This window comes from Oncorhynchus tshawytscha, linkage group LG14, assembly GCF_018296145.1.
Source record: "Oncorhynchus tshawytscha isolate Ot180627B linkage group LG14, Otsh_v2.0, whole genome shotgun sequence".
Lineage (NCBI taxonomy): Eukaryota > Metazoa > Chordata > Actinopteri > Salmoniformes > Salmonidae > Oncorhynchus > Oncorhynchus tshawytscha.
The window spans coordinates 54,688,405-54,706,566 of record NC_056442.1 but is presented as its reverse complement, the minus strand read 5'-3'; the positions used below and the strand labels follow the sequence as shown (position 1 = coordinate 54,706,566).

Genomic DNA, 18,162 nt, shown 5'->3' with positions numbered 1-18,162 from the left:
TGCTCCTCTACAGCCCCGTCAATGTGAACTAGAAGCTCTCGACCTGCTCCTCTACAGCCCCGTCAATGTGAACTAGAAGCTCTCGACCTGCTCCTCTACAGCCCCGTCAATGTGAATTAGAAGCTCTCGACCTGCTCCTCTACAGCCCCGTCAATGTGAACTAGGAGCTCTCGACCTGCTCCTCTACAGCCCCGTCAATGTGAATGGAGGCATTACCTCTTTCCCCTGTAGTCTCAACCCGCTCCACTACAGCCCCCCGATCACCATAATGAATTCCTGTTGCGCTCCCTGCTTAATGGAATCAATTACCATGACAAGAGAAAGCAAACATCAGATGGAAACAACAAACGCTGACACTCGCTGAATGCTAGACAGGGAAGAAGACACAGCAGAATTAAAGATCATTGTAATTCTAGCAGAGAGCCCCCCAGAAATACACTAACATGTCAATTCTGTCCTAGCTGCCCAATAATAGGATCCTATTCTATGTTGAGAAACTGGACACGGATCACTTTCTCATGCAGGATCAATGAGGGGTAGAGGACAGAAGAGAAGAGAGGAAATGAGAAAAGGATTTTATGGACCATCTGTTGAGCTCACAATGTGGTGTGTGTAAGTGAGTGTGAGCGTGTTGTGTCCTGTGCGTGTGTGTGTGTGTTTGTTTGTGTGTGTGTGTGTTTGTGTGTGTGTGTGTGTGTGTGTGTATCTTTGTGTTTACATATCGCTGTATGTCGTCTCTCCTTTTTAATTAGCAAAAATGAATCATTAGCACACATGTGCACCTGGCGCTATCCCTCTCCTCGGGGTGCATTAGCCCCGTGACAACTGTACACAAAACACAAACAGTAGCTAGCGTAGACACTGGGTGAGTCCCTGTCACAACACAGCTGACTTCTAGTCCTGCCTACGGTAACACAGCAGCCATTTACCACTCTCGGGCAATAGGTTCCAATCAAAGGAGAAATATGAGAATCGTGAACTGAAAACCTCACTCCCTCTGAAAATAGAGAATGAGTAATGAAAACAGTTTAAAAAAGCAGAATCTAATACCCATGAGAACATATCACAAGGCTTGGATTTTAATAAGTCCAACCCAACCCAAAGTAAACAGTGAGTGTAGTTACCTCCTAATGCTCCAGAATCATGATTATCCTGACATGATGTCATCCACACGTCGCCTGTTTCAACGACGTCATCCACACGTCGCCTGTTTCAGCGACGTCATACACACGTCGCCTATTTCAGCGACGTCATCCACACGTCGCCTGTTTCAGCGACGTCATCCACACGTCGCCTGTTTCAGCGACGTCATCCACACGTCGCCTGTTTCAGCGACGTCATCCACACGTCGCCTGTTTCAGCCACGTCATCCACACGTCGCCTGTTTCAGCGACGTCATCCACACGTCGCCTGTTTCAGCGACGTCATCCACACGTCGCCTGTTTCAGCCACGTCATCCACACGTCGCCTGTTTCAGCGACGTCATCCACACGTCGCCTGTTTCAGCCACGTCATCCACACGTCGCCTGTTTCAGCGACGTCATCCACACGTCGCCTGTTTCAGCGACGTCATCCACACGTCGCCTGTTTCAGCGACGTCATCCACACGTCGCCTGTTTCAGCCACGTCATCCACACGTCACCTGTTTCAGCGATGTCATCCACACGTCGCCTGTTTCAGCGACGTCATCCACACGTCGCCTGTTTCAGCCACGTCATCCACACGTCGCCTGTTTCAGCGACGTCATCCACACGTCGCCTGTTTCAGCGACGTCATCCACACGTCGCCTGTTTCAGCGACGTCATCCACACGTCGCCTGTTTCAGCGACGTCATCCACACGTCGCCTGTTTCAGCGACGTCATCCACACGTCGCCTGTTTCAGCCACGTCATCCACACGTCACCTGTTTCAGCGATGTCATCCACACGTCGCCTGTTTCAGCGAAGTCATCCACACGTCGCCTGTTTCAACGACGTCATCCACACGTCGCCTGTTTCAACGACGTCCTCCACACGTCGCCTGTTTCAGCGACGTCATCCACACGTCGCCTGTTTCAGCGACGTCATCCACACGTCGCCTGTTTCAACGACGTCATCCACACGTCGCCTGTTTCAGCGACGTCATCCACACGTCGCCTGTTTCAGCGACGTCATCCACACGTCGCCTGTTTCAGCGACGTCATCCACACGTCGCCTGTTTCAGCGACGTCATCCACACGTCGTCTGTTTCAGCGATGTCATCCACACGTCGCCTGTTTCAACGACGTCATCCACACGTCGCCTGTTTCAACGACGTCATCCACACATCGCCTGTTTCAGCGACGTCATCCACACGTCGCCTGTTTCAGCGATGTCATCCACACGTCGCCTGTTTCAACGACGTCATCCACACGTCGCCTGTTTCAACGACGTCATCCACACGTCGCCTGTTTCAGCGACGTCATCCACACGTCGCCTGTTTCAGCGATGTCATCCACACGTCGCCTATTTCAACGACGTCATCCACACGTCGCCTATTTCAACGACGTCATCCACACGTCGCCTGTTTCAGCGAACGTCATCCACACGTCGCCTGTTTCAGCGACGTCATCCACACGTCGCCTGTTTCAGCGACGTCATCCACACGTCGTCTGTTTCAGCGATGTCATCCACACGTCGCCTGTTTCAACGACGTCATCCACACGTCGCCTGTTTCAACGACGTCATCCACACGTCGCCTGTTTCAGCGACGTCATCCACACGTCGCCTGTTTCAGCGATGTCATCCACACGTCGCCTGTTTCAGCGACGTCATCCACACGTCGCCTGTTTCAGCGATGTCATCCACACGTCGCCTGTTTCAGCGATGTCATCCACACGTCGCCTGTTTCAGCGATGTCATCCACACGTCGCCTGTTTCAACGACGTCATCCACACGTCGCCTGTTTCAACGACGTCATCCACACGTCGCCTGTTTCAGCGACGTCATCCACACGTCGCCTGTTTCAGCGATGTCATCCACACGTCGCCTATTTCAACGACGTCATCCACACGTCGCCTGTTTCAGCGATGTCATCCACACGTCGCCTGTTTCAACGACGTCATCCACACGTCGCCTGTTTCAACGACGTCATCCACACGTCGCGTGTTTCAGCGATGTCATCCACACGTCGCCTGTTTCAGCGATGTCATCCACACGTCGCCTGTTTCAGCGATGTCATCCACACGTCGCCTGTTTCAGCGACGTCATCCACACGTCGCCTGTTTCAGCGACGTCATCCACACGTCGCCTGTTTCAACGACGTCATCCACACGTCGCCTGTTTCAACGACGTCATCCACACGTCGCGTGTTTCAGCGATGTCATCCACACGTCGCCTGTTTCAGCGACGTCATCCACATGGTCGCCTGTTTCAACGGCGTCATCCACACGTCGCCTGTTTCAGCGGCGTCATCCACACGTCGCCTGTTTCAGCGACGTCATCCTACGCCGCCTGTTTCAGCGACGTCATCCACACGTCGCCTGTTTCAGCGACGTCATCCACACGTCGCCTGTTTCAGCGACGTCATCCACACGTCGCCTGTTTCAGCCACGTCATCCACACGTCACCTGTTTCAGCGATGTCATCCACACGTCGCCTGTTTCAGCGATGTCATCCACACGTCGCCTGTTTCAACGACGTCATCCACACGTCGCCTGTTTCAACGACGTCCTCCACACGTCGCCTGTTTCAGCGACGTCATCCACACGTCGCCTGTTTCAGCGACGTCATCCACACGTCGCCTGTTTCAACGACGTCATCCACACGTCGCCTGTTTCAGCGACAACGTCATCCACACGTCGCCTGTTTCAGCGACGTCATCCACACGTCGCCTGTTTCAGCGACGTCATCCACACGTCGCCTGTTTCAGCGACGTCATCCACACGTCGTCTGTTTCAGCGACGTCATCCACACGTCGCCTGTTTCAACGACGTCATCCACACGTCGCCTGTTTCAACGACGTCATCCACACATCGCCTGTTTCAGCGACGTCATCCACACGTCGCCTGTTTCAGCGATGTCATCCACACGTCGCCTGTTTCAACGACGTCATCCACACGTCGCCTGTTTCAACGACGTCATCCACACGTCGCCTGTTTCAGCGACGTCATCCACACGTCGCCTGTTTCAGCGATGTCATCCACACGTCGCCTATTTCAACGACGTCATCCACACGTCGCCTATTTCAACGACGTCATCCACACGTCGCCTGTTTCAGCGACGTCATCCACACGTCGCCTGTTTCAGCGACGTCATCCACACGTCGCCTGTTTCAGCGACGTCATCCACACGTCGTCTGTTTCAGCGATGTCATCCACACGTCGCCTGTTTCAACGACGTCATCCACACGTCGCCTGTTTCAACGACGTCATCCACACGTCGCCTGTTTCAGCGACGTCATCCACACGTCGCCTGTTTCAGCGATGTCATCCACACGTCGCCTGTTTCAGCGACGTCATCCACACGTCGCCTGTTTCAGCGATGTCATCCACACGTCGCCTGTTTCAGCGATGTCATCCACACGTCGCCTGTTTCAGCGATGTCATCCACACGTCGCCTGTTTCAACGACGTCATCCACACGTCGCCTGTTTCAACGACGTCATCCACACGTCGCCTGTTTCAGCGACGTCATCCACACGTCGCCTGTTTCAGCGATGTCATCCACACGTCGCCTATTTCAACGACGTCATCCACACGTCGCCTGTTTCAGCGATGTCATCCACACGTCGCCTGTTTCAACGACGTCATCCACACGTCGCCTGTTTCAACGACGTCATCCACACGTCGCGTGTTTCAGCGATGTCATCCACACGTCGCCTGTTTCAGCGATGTCATCCACACGTCGCCTGTTTCAGCGATGTCATCCACACGTCGCCTGTTTCAGCGACGTCATCCACACGCGCCTGTTTCAGCGACGTCATCCACACGTCGCCTGTTTCAACGACGTCATCCACACGTCGCCTGTTTCAACGACGTCATCCACACGTCGCGTGTTTCAGCGATGTCATCCACACGTCGCCTGTTTCAACGACGTCATCCACACGTCGCCTGTTTCAATGACGTCATCCACACGTCGCCTGTTTCAATGACGTCATCCACACGTCGCCTGTTTCAATGACGTCATCCACACGTCGCCTGTTTCAGCGACGTCATCCACACGTCGCCTGTTTCAGTTAAAGTGCCTCTTTCTTTGTTCTGTATGAATTTCCTCAGTCAAGAAGAGCAACACAATCATCCCTTAAAGGATTCTACTTTAATGAATCTCATTTCTTTTAATGTTATTTACATATACACCCTGTTTTTTTTTTATATTTTTTTTATAAATACCAATAAATACCAGGAAGCTATTTAAAAGCCTTTTTTGACCCAACGGACTACTATTACTGGGAGTTCTGTCCAAAAACACACGCAGTTGGAGAAGAATTGTGTTACTCTGTTTAAGAAGAGTTTAACTGTGTTTTCAAAAGCATGAAACCAAACAGAAAGGTGTAAACATGGAATCCAGCGCGTATGTCAATTCAGAGAGCTTGAATATTTCATGTTTGACCCCCTTTTCAAATTTGGAAAATGTTTCCACAGGAAGAATCTCAAATAATTGGTTCTCTGCAGGAGGTGCTATTGGAAAGAAAAATAAATGGCTGTAGTTTTCGCTTGGGTGGTTTTACATGGGACAAGGGGGCATAGTATTCTGGTGCTGTGATTTATTTCTGGCAATGGTTCAGTCTTATCAATCACTCTCTATCTGTTTACCACATTCTGTCCTCTACCTTTAAGTCTCTCTCTCTCTCGCTCTCTCTCTCTCTCTCTCTCTCAGGGAGATACTGATTGACAGCAACATCTCTATTACAGAGAGACAAAGAGGGAGAGAAAGAGAACAAGAAGGAAGATGAGAGAGAGAGCAAGAACGAGAGAAGAGAAGAGAGAGAGAGCGTGAATGAATGAACGAATGAGGGAATGATTCAGAGAGAAGGAGATGGAGACAGAACACCAGAGAGAGGACTGCAGATATAGTCCTCTCTCAGTCAACTGTGAAACCACACAAACAACCACTTACGATTTGGACAGAGATGTTTCCTAAGACTTGTTCCACAAAGTGCTCTGCAGGAACCTAGAACTAGAGCCCCCAGAGAAGTCAATGGGAGGGAACGACTCCTTTTTTAGGCAGAAACTCAAAGAGGAATCAGATCAAACAAACTAGTATGTCAACCTATGAATCACAGTGATGACTGTCAACAACAGTTATCACTGTTCAACCACATGTATATTTTGACAGTCAACATTTTGCAGAACTTATATATGTCAGCAGCACACTAATGCAAGCAAACAAGCACCCCAACAATCTCTCATAGTCTCAATTCAGAATCTAACATTGATACATTATGGTCAAATGTCAAAAGTTAAGTTTAGGCATTCATTCCTAAATGGTTAAGGTAAGGGTTAAGGTTTTGGGAAAGGATTAAAGCATTTAGTTTAGGTATTAATTCCTGAATGGTTAAGGTAATGGTTAAAGCATTTAGTTTAGGGCGGCAGCGTAGCCTAGTGGTTAGAGCGTTGGACTAGTAACTGCAAGTTCAAACCCCCGAGCTGACAACGTACAAATCTGTCGTTCTGCCCCTGAACAGGCAGTTAACCCACTGTTCCTAGGCCGTCATTGAAAATAAGAATTTGTTCTTAACTGACTTGCCTAGGTAAATAAAGGTAAAATAAAATAGGTATTAATTCCTGAATAGTTAAGGTAAGGGTTACAGTTTGGGGCCTGGGTAAAAAAAAAACAAGTTAAAAAACGATTGCCTATCACTGGGACTGCGATCCTCTTAGTCGGCTGACACCCATCAGCCACCCATCAGCAACCCACATCCATAATAACAAACCTACTTGATGGTAATAGCGCTCACTGTTGCATCTAGTGGATGGTTTTTCAGTCATCTCCTAGGGCTAAAGAACCCACTGTCTGAGAGGCATGTCTCCCACTCTCTGAGAGGCATGTCTGGTCTGTTCCAGAATTAAAGAACCCACTCTCTGAGAGGCATGTCTGTTCCAGAATTAAAGAACCCACTCTCTGAGAGGCATGTCTGTTCCAGAATTAAAGAACCCACTCTCTGAGAGGCATGTCTGTTCCAGAATTAAAGAACCCACTCTCTGAGAGGCATGTCTGTTCCAGAATTAAAGAACCCACTCTCTGAGAGGCATGTCTCCCACTCTCTGAGAGGCATGTCTGGTCTGTTCCAGAATTAAAGAACCCACTCTCTGAGAGGCATGTCTGTTCCAGAATTAAAGAACCCACTCTCTGAGAGGCATGTCTGTTCCAGAATTAAAGAACCCACTCTCTGAGAGGCATGTCTGTTCCAGAATTAAAGAACCCACTCTCTGAGAGGCATGTCTGTTCCAGAATTAAAGAACCCACTCTCTGAGAGGCATGTCTGTTCCAGAATGAAAGAACCCACTCTCTGAGAGGCATGTCTGTTCCAGAATTAAAGAACCCACTCTCTGAGAGGCATGTCTCCCACTCTCTGAGAGGCATGTCTGGTCTGTTCCAGAATTAAAGAACCCACTCTCTGAGAGGCATGTCTCCCACTCTCTGAGAGGCATGTCTGGTCTGTTCCAGAATTAAAGAGCCCACTCTCTGAGGCATGTCTGGTCTGTTCCAGAATTAAAGAGCCCACTCTCTGAGAGGCATGTCTGGTCTGTTCCAGAATTAAAGAGCCCACTCTCTCAGAGGTATATCTGGTCTGTTCCAGAATTAAAGAACCCACTCTCTGAGAGGCATGTCTCCCACTCTCTGAGAGGCATGTCTGGTCTGTTCCAGAATTAAAGAGCCCACTCTCTGAGGCATGTCTGGTCTGTTCCAGAATTAAAGAGCCCACTCTCTGAGAGGTATATCTGGTCTGTTCCAGAATTAAAGAACCCACTCTCTCAGAGCTATATCTGGTCTGTTCCAGAATTAAAGAACCCACTCTCTGAGAGGCATGTCTGGTCTGTTCCAGGATTAAAGATCCAGACAGACTAATCAGACTAATCATCTAGACAATTATATTCTGTTTTTGACCGTGTGTGTATGTGTGTGCGTGTTTGCTTGTACAGAATTTACCTACTGCTTTATCACATATACTATTGCATCATTGTCTTCCGCCGCAATTATGACAAGAATGAACAAGAAACAGCAAGGTGAGGTACAGCTGCATCAAAGCTGGGACCGAGAGATAACTTCTATCTCAAGGCCATCAGACTGTTAAATAGTCTTCACTAGCCAGCCTCCACCCAGTACCATCCCCTGTACATAGGGCAGCAGCCTCTAAGGTGCAGGGTTGAGTAGCCGGGTGGTGGCCTGCTAGTGAAAGTGACTATGCACAGTTGAAGTCGGAAGTTTACATACACTCGGAGTCATTAAAACTCGTTTTTCAACCACTCCCAAATTTCTTGTTAACAAACAATAGTTTTGGCAAGTCGGTTAGGACTACTTTGTGCATGACACAAGTAATTAATTCAACAATTGTTTCCAGACAGATTATTTCACTTATAATTCACTGTGTCCCAATTCCAGTGTGTCAGAAGTTTACATACACTAAGTTGACTGTGCCTTTAAACAGCTTGGAAAATTAGAGAAAATTATGTCATGGCTTTCGAAGCTTTTAATAGGCTAATTGACATAATTTGAGTCAATTGGAGGTGTACCTGTGGATGTATTTCAAGGCCTACCTTCAAACTCAGTGCCTCTTTGCTTGACATCATGGGAAAATCAAAAGAAATCAGCCAAGACCTCAGAAAATAAATTCAGACCTCCACAAGTCTGGTTCATCCTTTGGAGCAATTTCCAAACGCCTGAAGATACAATTTCCATCTGTACAAACAATATTATGCAAGTATAAACACCTTGGGACCATGCAGTCGTTATACCGCTCAGGATGGAGACGTGTTCGGTCTCCTAGACAAGAACATACATTCTAGAGATGAACATACTTTGGTGTGAAAAGTGCAAATCAATCCCAGAACAACAGCATAGGATATTATGAAGATGCTGGAGGAAACAGGTACAAAAGTATCTACATCCACAGTAAAACGAGTCTTATATCGACATAACCTAAAAGGTCACTCAGCCACTGCTCCAAAACGCCTATAAAAAAAGCCAGACTACAGTTTGCAACTGCACATGGGGACAAAGATCGCACTTTTTGGAGAAATGTCCTCTGGTCTGATGAAACAAAAATATAACTGTTTGGCCATAATGATCATCGTTATGTTTGGAGGAAAAAGGGGGAGTCTTGAAAGCCGAAGAACACCATCCCAACCGTGAAGCACATTGCTGCAGGAGGGACTGGTGCACTTCACAAAATAGATGGCATCATGAGGTAGGGACATTTTGTGGATATATTGAAGCAACATCTCAAGACATCAGTCAGGAAGATAAAGCTGGTCGGAAATGGGTCTTCCAAATGGACAGTGACCCCAAACATACTTCCAAAGTTGTGGCAAAATGGCTTAAGGGCAACAAAGTCAAGGTATTGGAGTGGCCATCACAAAGCCCTGACCTCAATCATATAGAAAATGTGTGGGCAGAACTGAAAAAGCGTGTGTGAGCAAGGAGGCCTAAAAACCTGACTCCGTTACACCTGCTCTGTCAGGAGGAATGGGCCAAAATTCACCCAACTTATTGTGGGAAGCTTGTGGAAGGCTACCAGAAATGTTTGACCCAAGTTAAACAATTTAAAGGCAATGCTACCAAATACTAATTGAGTGTATGTAAACTTCTGACCCATTGGGAATGTGATGAAAGAAATAAAAGCTGAAATAAATCACTCTCTACTATTATTCTGACATTTCACATTCTTAAAATAAAGTGGTGATACTAACTGACCTAAAATAGGGAATTCTTACTAGGATTAAATGTGAGGAATTGTGAAAAACTGAGTTTAAATGTATTTGGCTAAGGTATGTATGTAAACTTCCAACTTCTGAACCACTGGAATTGTGATACAGTGAATTACAAGTTAAATAATATGTCTGTAAACAATTGATGGAAAAATGACTTGTGTCATGCACAAAGTAGATGTCCTAACCGGACTTGCCAAAACTGCAGTTTTTTTAAGAGAGGCACAGTATCACTAAGATCACTAAGATAAAATATCAACTGCTATCAACTAAGAAATAGTAGCTCAGACGTGTGTATATTGTGCAGACATTTGGTTTTAAAAGTGGGCTATGTGTCCAGTGTGACAACTTTGTCATTCCTCGATTAAATTAATGTCTGCATGTGTAAGCTATTGTGTGAAGTATGTGATTGCTCTGTTATAAAGACCAGGCAGTATAGGCCTCAAAGACTGAGGATGAAGATCATTGCGCAATATACAATTTGAGCCTGGCCCTGACCCAGGGTTTGTTGCAACTTACATTTGAGATAAGGGAGTTTGAACAAGCAATACATTCATCATCAGAGGCAAGAAGCAACCATCATCAAGCATGTCTGACCGAACCGCGGTATAGGCAGCCCATTCGCTCCAGGCGAAAACCGCTCTCCCCAGCTATTTAGGAGCGACTTGGTGGCGCGCTACTCATCTGCTCGCAGCTCGAGCTTCGTTAACAGGCTCACTTCTAAACGCCGCCTTTTAGAGAGGCAACGTATCGGTAACCGGTAACAGGGGAACTTCACTGCCAGGTCACACGTTCACATGCCGGTCATTAGAGTTTTCCGTTGATCTATCCTACATTTCTCGCTCAAGCGTCCGTTCAATATAGATATCAATACAACTGTCTTGGACTCTGGCTGGGGGATGTTGTAGGCTCGTGGCGTTAACAGGTAGGCGAGATAAGCTTGTGTGCTCGTTCTGTGCCAACAAGGGAAGAGAGAGGCGGGTTGTGCTTGAAACCCACGAAAAGACAGCAAGAAAGGAAGAGTAGTTGCTGCATATGCTGTAGCTAATGGGGATCCTAATAAACTAAACTAAACAGGTATTCCACATTCTCACCAATATCGATTTCCAGGTCGTATTCTCTCCTCGCATCTCATTGACCTTTGACGGACGTTTGATTGGTGGATGTAATGCCCGTATACATCATCGATCGAAAATTTCCAGAGACACCTGGTAAGTCAGTTACCCGTGCCAAAACTGTTATAAATATTGCTCTGTGATGCTTGGTCTCTCTCTCTCTCTCTCTCTCTCTCTCTCTCTCTCTCTCTCTCTCTCTCTTGGGGATGGATCTTTGTCAAAAGTATGTGGACATATTTGACATCAGTCAGCTCTGACATGTCTGTAAATAAAATACCGTTTGAAGTGGTGTTGTGCTGGGGACAGTCATGAATATATGTGATGCTCTCCATTGTAATGGTTCTCAATAGGGGTTAGGTTCTGAGAAATAGAGCCTACTGATAGGCTACGTGACATTCAAGTGTTTATCCCGTTGCGTTTTATCATCTAGACATTTGGTAAACTTAACAATAATGTCTCAGTGGAACCATAATTTAAGGAAATAGGCTTAAGTGAAGGTGTGTGTGTGTGTGTGTGTGGGGGGGGGTTAAAGCGAAACATGAGTTTAATTTTGAAGTGGTTTGTGAAGTCTCAGGGGGATTGTGATGTTTCAGATTAATCAGAGTAACAGAAAATGATCATAAACAAATACTGTGTGTGTGTGTGTGTGTGTGAGTGTGTGTGTGTGTGAGTGTGTGTGTGTGTGTGTGTGAGTGTGTGTGTGTGTGTGTGTGTGTGTGTGTGTGTGTGTGTGGAGTGTGTGTGTGTGTGTGTGTGTGTGTGTGAGTGTGTGTGAGTGTGTGTGTGTGTGTGTGAGTGTGTGTGTGTGTGTGTGTGTGTGTGTGTGTGGAGTCTTAAACCCATCTGGAGCCCCCATGCATCACACATAAACAGACGTGTGTGCGAGACAATATGTTTGAGACAGTGTGTTTGAGACATAGGCCTACTGTAAGTGCCACCTACAACTCATGCCCTACAGTAAGAGGACACAGTGTCTAACCCCTACAGTAGAGGTCACAGTGTCTAACCCCTACAGTAGAGGTCACAGTGTCTCACTTCTACAGTAAGATGTCACACTGTCTCACTTCTACAGTAAGAGCACACAGTGTCTCACTTCTACAGTAAGAAGACACAGTGTCTCACTTCTACAGTAAGACGTCACAGTGTCTCACCCCTACAGTAAGAGGTCACAGAGTTTCACTTCTACAGTAAGATGTCACACTGTCTCACTTCTACAGTAATAGGACACAGTGTCTCACTTCTACAGTAAGAGGACACAGTGTCTCACTTCTACAGTAAGAGGACACAGTGTCTCACTTCTACAGTAAGACGTCACAGTGTCTCACCCCTACAGTAAGATGTCACAGTGTGTCACCCCTACAGTAAGAGGACACAATGTCTCACTCATACAGTAAGAGGACACAGTGTCTCACTCCTAAATGCTACATCATAGCCGCGGGAGGTAAGGGTTCTGATGGTGCTGCAGCAACCCTGGAAAAGCAGAATAATTACAAAAAAATATACAATGTTTTTCAAAATATATATATATTTTTTTAAACATTTTTTTCACAAAAGTAGAACACTTTTTCATAGTGTACTATTGTATCACTACTGTAACATTCAGCATCTCCACTTTGGCAAAAAATGTAGTTGTATAATTAAGAACAGAATCTTGCAGGGTTCAATTGTTGTAATTGTAAGAATGGTGGCCCTGTCTCTTTCTCTGTGATGTCATCTCTAATGGAATCCAGAAAGAACAGAACCCTGTCTCTTTCTCTGTGATGTCATCTCTAATGGAATCCAGAAAGAACAGAACCCTGTCTCTTTCTCTGTGATGTCATCTCTAATGGAATCCAGAAAGAACAAAACCCTGTCTCTTTCTCTGTGATGTCATCTCTAATGGAATCCAGAAAGAACAAAACCCTGTCTCTTTCTCTGTGATGTCATCTCTAATGGAATCCAGAAAGAACAAAACCCTGTCTCTTTCTCTGTGATGTCATCTCTAATGGAATCCAGAAAGAACAAAACCCTGTCCCTTTCTCTGTGATGTCATCTAATGGAATCCAGAAAGAACAAAACCCTGTCTCTTTCTCTGTGATGTCATCTCTAATGGAATCCAGAAAGAACAAAACCCTGTCTCTTTCTCTGTGATGTCATCTCTAATGGAATCCAGAAAGAACAAAACCCTGTCTCTTTCTCTGTGATGTCATCTCTAATGGAATCCAGAAAGAACAAAACCCTGTCTCTTTCTCTGTGATGTCATCTCTAATGGAATCCAGAAAGAACAAAACCCTGTCTCTTTCTCTGTGATGTCATCTCTAATGGAATCCAGAAAGAACAAAACCCTGTTTCTTTCTCTGTGATGTCATCTCTAATGGAATCCAGAAAGAACAAAACCCTGTCTCTTTCTCTGTGATGTCATCTCTAATGGAATCCAGAAAGAACAAAACTCTGTCTCTTTCTCTGTGATGTCATCTCTAATGGAATCCAGAAAGAACAAAACCCTGTCTCTTTCTCTGTGATGTCATCTCTAATGGAATCCAGAAAGAACAAAACCCTGTCTCTTTCTCTGTGATGTCATCTCTAATGGAATCCAGAAAGAACAAAACCCTGTCTCTTTCTCTGTGATGTCATCTCTAATGGAATCCAGAAAGAAAAAACCCTGTCCTCAAACATTTACATTCAATTAAATAATTTTTCTTGATCAAATAACATGGAATACAACCTATTTCTGTGCAACATTAGTTTACCATTCTTACAAACCACTTAAACCAAACCACTTACTTTACAGACCACTTACTGTATTGTACATAGGCTGGTCATCTAGGTTTGTACCTGTAGACTTTCTATCACCATGATGATATAACAATGTAAAATACAGTAATTGAGTACATGGAGACATCAAGTGGTTTGTGATGATGTGTCTCAGTTAGATCATGGCGCTTGAAATACTTAGGGTTTTGGGTTTGATTCCGACGGTGACCCAGTACGAAAAAGTATAGAAATGTATGGATTCACTACTGTAAGTTGCTCTGGATAAGAGTGTCTACTAAGATGGAAAAGGAATGAATAGACCATTTCAGTTTTCACATTTAAATAAGTTACATTTGCAAAGCTTTTCAAGAAACTGCAAAACATATATTAAGCAAGTATTTTTATATTCCACAAGTATTATCAGATTAACTGTTTTTTACAGATACTTACAAGTTACAAATGCTGGTTAAACACTGAAATTCATTTAGTATTTTTTTTTAAACAAAAGTAGTGCACTGGGCCTTTACTAGTCCTGTATTAGAGTAGTACTAACTCTAACCCTTTACTAGTCCTGTATTAGAGTAGTACTAACCCTTTACTAGTCCTGTATTAGAGTAGTACTAACCCTTTACTAGTCCTGTATTAGAGTAGTACTAACTCTAACCCTTTACTAGTCCTGTATTAGAGTAGTACTAACTCTAACCCTTTACTAGTCCTGTATTAGAGTAGTACTAACTCTAACCCTTTACTAGTCCTGTATTAGAGTAGTACTAACCCTTTACTAGTCCTGTATTAGAGTAGTACTAACCCTTTACTAGTCCTGTATTAGAGTAGTACTAACCCTTTACTAGTCCTGTATTAGAGTAGTACTAACCCTAACCCTTTACTAGTCCTGTATTAGAGTAGTACTAACCCTTTACTAGTCCTGTATTAGAGTAGTACTAACCCTTTACTAGTCCTGTATTAGAGTAGTACTAACCCTTTACTAGTCCTGAATTAACCCTTTACTAGTCCTGTATTAGAGTAGTACTAACCCTTTACTAGTCCTGTATTAGAGTAGTACTAACCCTTTACTAGTCCTGTATTAGAGTAGTACTAACCCTTTACTAGTCCTGTATTAGTAGTCCTGTAGTACTAACCCTTTACTAGTCCTGTATTAGAGTAGTACCCCTTTACTAGTCCTGTATTAGAGTAGTACTAACCCTTTACTAGTCCTGTATTAGAGTAGTACTAACCCTTTACTAGTCCTGTATTACAGTAGTACTAACCCTTCACTAGTCCTGTATTAGAGTAGTACTAACCCTTTACTAGTCCTGTATTAGAGTAGTACTAACCCTTTACTAGTCCTGTATTAGAGTAGTACTAACTAACCCTTTACTAGTCCTGTATTAGAGTAGTACTAACCCTTTACTAGTCCTGTATTAGAGTAGTACTAACCCTGTACTAGTCCTGTATTAGAGTAGTACTAACCCTTTACTAGTCCTGTATTACAGTAGTACTAACCCTAACCCTTTACTAGTCCTGTATTAGAGTAGTACTAACCCTTTACTAGTCCTGTATTAGAGTAGTACTAACCCTTTACTAGTCCTGTATTAGAGTAGTACTAACTACTAACCCTTTACTAGTCCTGTATTAGAGTAGTACTAACTCTAACCCTTTACTAACCCTGTCCTGTATTAGAGTAGTACTAACTCTAACCCTTTACTAGTCCTGTATTAGTCCTGTAGTACTAACCCTTTACTAGTCCTGTATTAGAGTAGTACTAACCCTTTACTAGTCCTGTATTAGAGTAGTACTAACCCTTTACTAGTCCTGTATTAGAGTAGTACTAACCCTTTACTAGTCCTGTATTAGAGTAGTACTAACCCTTTACTAGTCCTGTATTAGAGTAGTACTAACCCTTTACTAGTCCTGTATTAGAGAGTAGTACTAACCCTTTACTAGTCCTGTATTAGAGTAGTACTAACCCTTTACTAGTCCTGTATTAGAGTAGTACTAACCCTTTACTAGTCCTGTATTAGAGTAGTACTAACCCTTTACTAGTCCTGTATTAGAGTAGTACTAACCCTTTACTAGTCCTGTATTAGAGTAGTACTAACTCTAACCCTTTACTAGTCCTGTATTAGAGTAGTACTAACCCTTTACTAGTCCTGTATTAGAGTAGTACTAACCCTTTACTAGTCCTGTATTAGAGTAGTACTAACCCTTTACTAGTCCTGTATTAGTACTAACCCTTTACTAGTCCTGTATTAGAGTAGTACTAACCCTTTACTAGTCCTGTATTAGAGTAGTACTAACCCTTTACTAGTCCTGTATTAGAGTAGTACTAACTTTACTAACCCTTTACTAGTCCTGTATTAGAGTAGTACTAACCCTTTACTAGTCCTGTATTAGAGTAGTACTAACCCTTTACTAGTCCTGTATTAGAGTAGTACTAACCCTTTACTAGTCCTGTATTAGAGTAGTACTAACCCTACTAGTCCTGTATTAGAGTAGTACTTTTACTAGTCCTGTATTAGAGTAGTACTAACCCTTTACTAGTCCTGTATTAGAGTAGTACTAACCCTTTACTAGTCCTGTATTAGAGTAGTACTAACCCTTTACTAGTCCTGTATTAGAGTAGTACTAACCCTTTACTAGTCCTGTATTAGAGTAGTACTAACCCTTTACTAGTTCTGTATTAGAGTAGTACTAACCCTTTACTAGTCCTGTATTAGAGTAGTACTAACCCTTTACTAGTCCTGTATTAGAGTAGTACTAACCCTTTACTAGTCCTGTATTAGAGTAGTACTAACCCTTTACTAGTCCTGTATTAGAGTAGTACTAACTCTAACCCTTTACTAGTCCTGTATTAGAGTAGTACTAACCCTTTACTAGTCCTGTATTAGAGTAGTACTAACCCTTTACTAGTCCTGTATTAGAGTAGTACTAACCCTTTACTAGTCCTGTATTAGAGTAGTACTAACCCTTTACTAGTCCTGTATTAGAACTTTACTAGTAGTACTAACTCTAACCCTTTACTAGTCCTGTATTAGAGTAGTACTAACCCCCTTTACTAGTCCTGTATTAGAGTAGTACTAACCCTTTACTAGTCCTGTATTAGAGTAGTACTAACCCTTTACTAGTCCTGTATTAGAGTAGTACTAACCCTTTACTAGTCCTGTATTAGAGTAGTACTAACCCTTTACTAGTCCTGTATTAGAGTAGTACTAACCCTTTACTAGTCCTGTATTAGAGTAGTACTAACCCTTTACTAGTCCTGTATTAGAGTAGTACTAACCCTTTACTAGTCCTGTATTAGAGTAGTACTAACTCTAACCCTTTACTAGTCCTGTATTAGAGTAGTACTAACCCTTTACTAGTCCTGTATTAGAGTAGTACTAACCCTTTACTAGTCCTGTATTAGAGTAGTACTAACCCTTTACTAGTCCTGTATTAGAGTAGTACTAACCCTTTACTAGTCCTGTATTAGAGTAGTACTAACCCTTTACTAGTCCTGTATTAGAGTAGTACTAACCCTAACCCTTTACTAGTCCTGTATTAGAGTAGTACTAACCCTAACCCTTTACTAGTCCTGTATTAGAGTAGTACTAACCCTTTACTAGTCCTGTATTAGAGTAGTACTAACCCTTTACTAGTCCTGTATTAGAGTAGTACTAACCCTAACCCTTTACTAGTCCTGTATTAGAGTAGTACTAACCCTTTACTAGTCCTGTATTAGAGTAGTACTAACTCTAACCCTTTACTAGTCCTGTATTAGAGTAGTACTAACCCTTTACTAGTCCTGTATTAGAGTAGTACTAACCCTTTACTAGTCCTGTATTAGTCCCCTTTACTAGTCCTGTATTAGAGTAGTACTAACCCTTTACTAGTCCTGTATTAGAGTAGTACTAACCCTTTACTAGTCCTGTATTAGAGTAGTACTAACCCTTTACTAGTCCTGTATTAGAGTAGTACTAACCCTTTACTAGTCCTGTATTAGAGTAGTACTAACCCTAACCCTTTACTAGTCCTGTATTAGAGTAGTACTAACCCTTTACTAGTCCTGTATTAGAGTAGTACTAACTCTAACCCTTTACTAGTCCTGTATTAGAGTAGTACTAACCCTTTACTAGTCCTGTATTAGAGTAGTACTAACCCTTTTACTAGTCCTGTATTAGAGTAGTACTTTACTAGTCCTGTATTAGAGTAGTACTAACCCCCTTTACTAGTCCTGTATTAGAGTAGTACTAACCCTTTACTAGTCCTGTATTAGAGTAGTACTAACCCTTTACTAGTCCTGTATTAGAGTAGTACTAACCCTTTACTAGTCCTGTATTAGAGTAGTACTAACCCTTTACTAGTCCTGTATTAGAGTAGTACTAACCCTTTACTAGTCCTGTATTAGAGTAGTACTAACCCTTTACCCTTTACTAGTCCTGTATTAGAG

At 43.8% G+C, this 18,162-nt stretch overlaps 1 protein-coding gene across 1 annotated transcript in view; it reads left to right on the top strand.

Annotated features, from left to right (window-relative positions):
* Positions 1 to 10,430: 10,430 nt before the first annotated feature.
* LOC112267493 (neprilysin-like) overlaps positions 10,431 to 18,162 on the top strand; it is a 99,078-nt gene continuing 91,346 nt past the window's right edge. The window contains 1 exon segment of the mRNA XM_042297690.1: positions 10,431 to 11,096. Coding sequence (XP_042153624.1) covers positions 11,054 to 11,096 — 43 coding nt within the window. The 5' untranslated portion in view covers positions 10,431 to 11,053.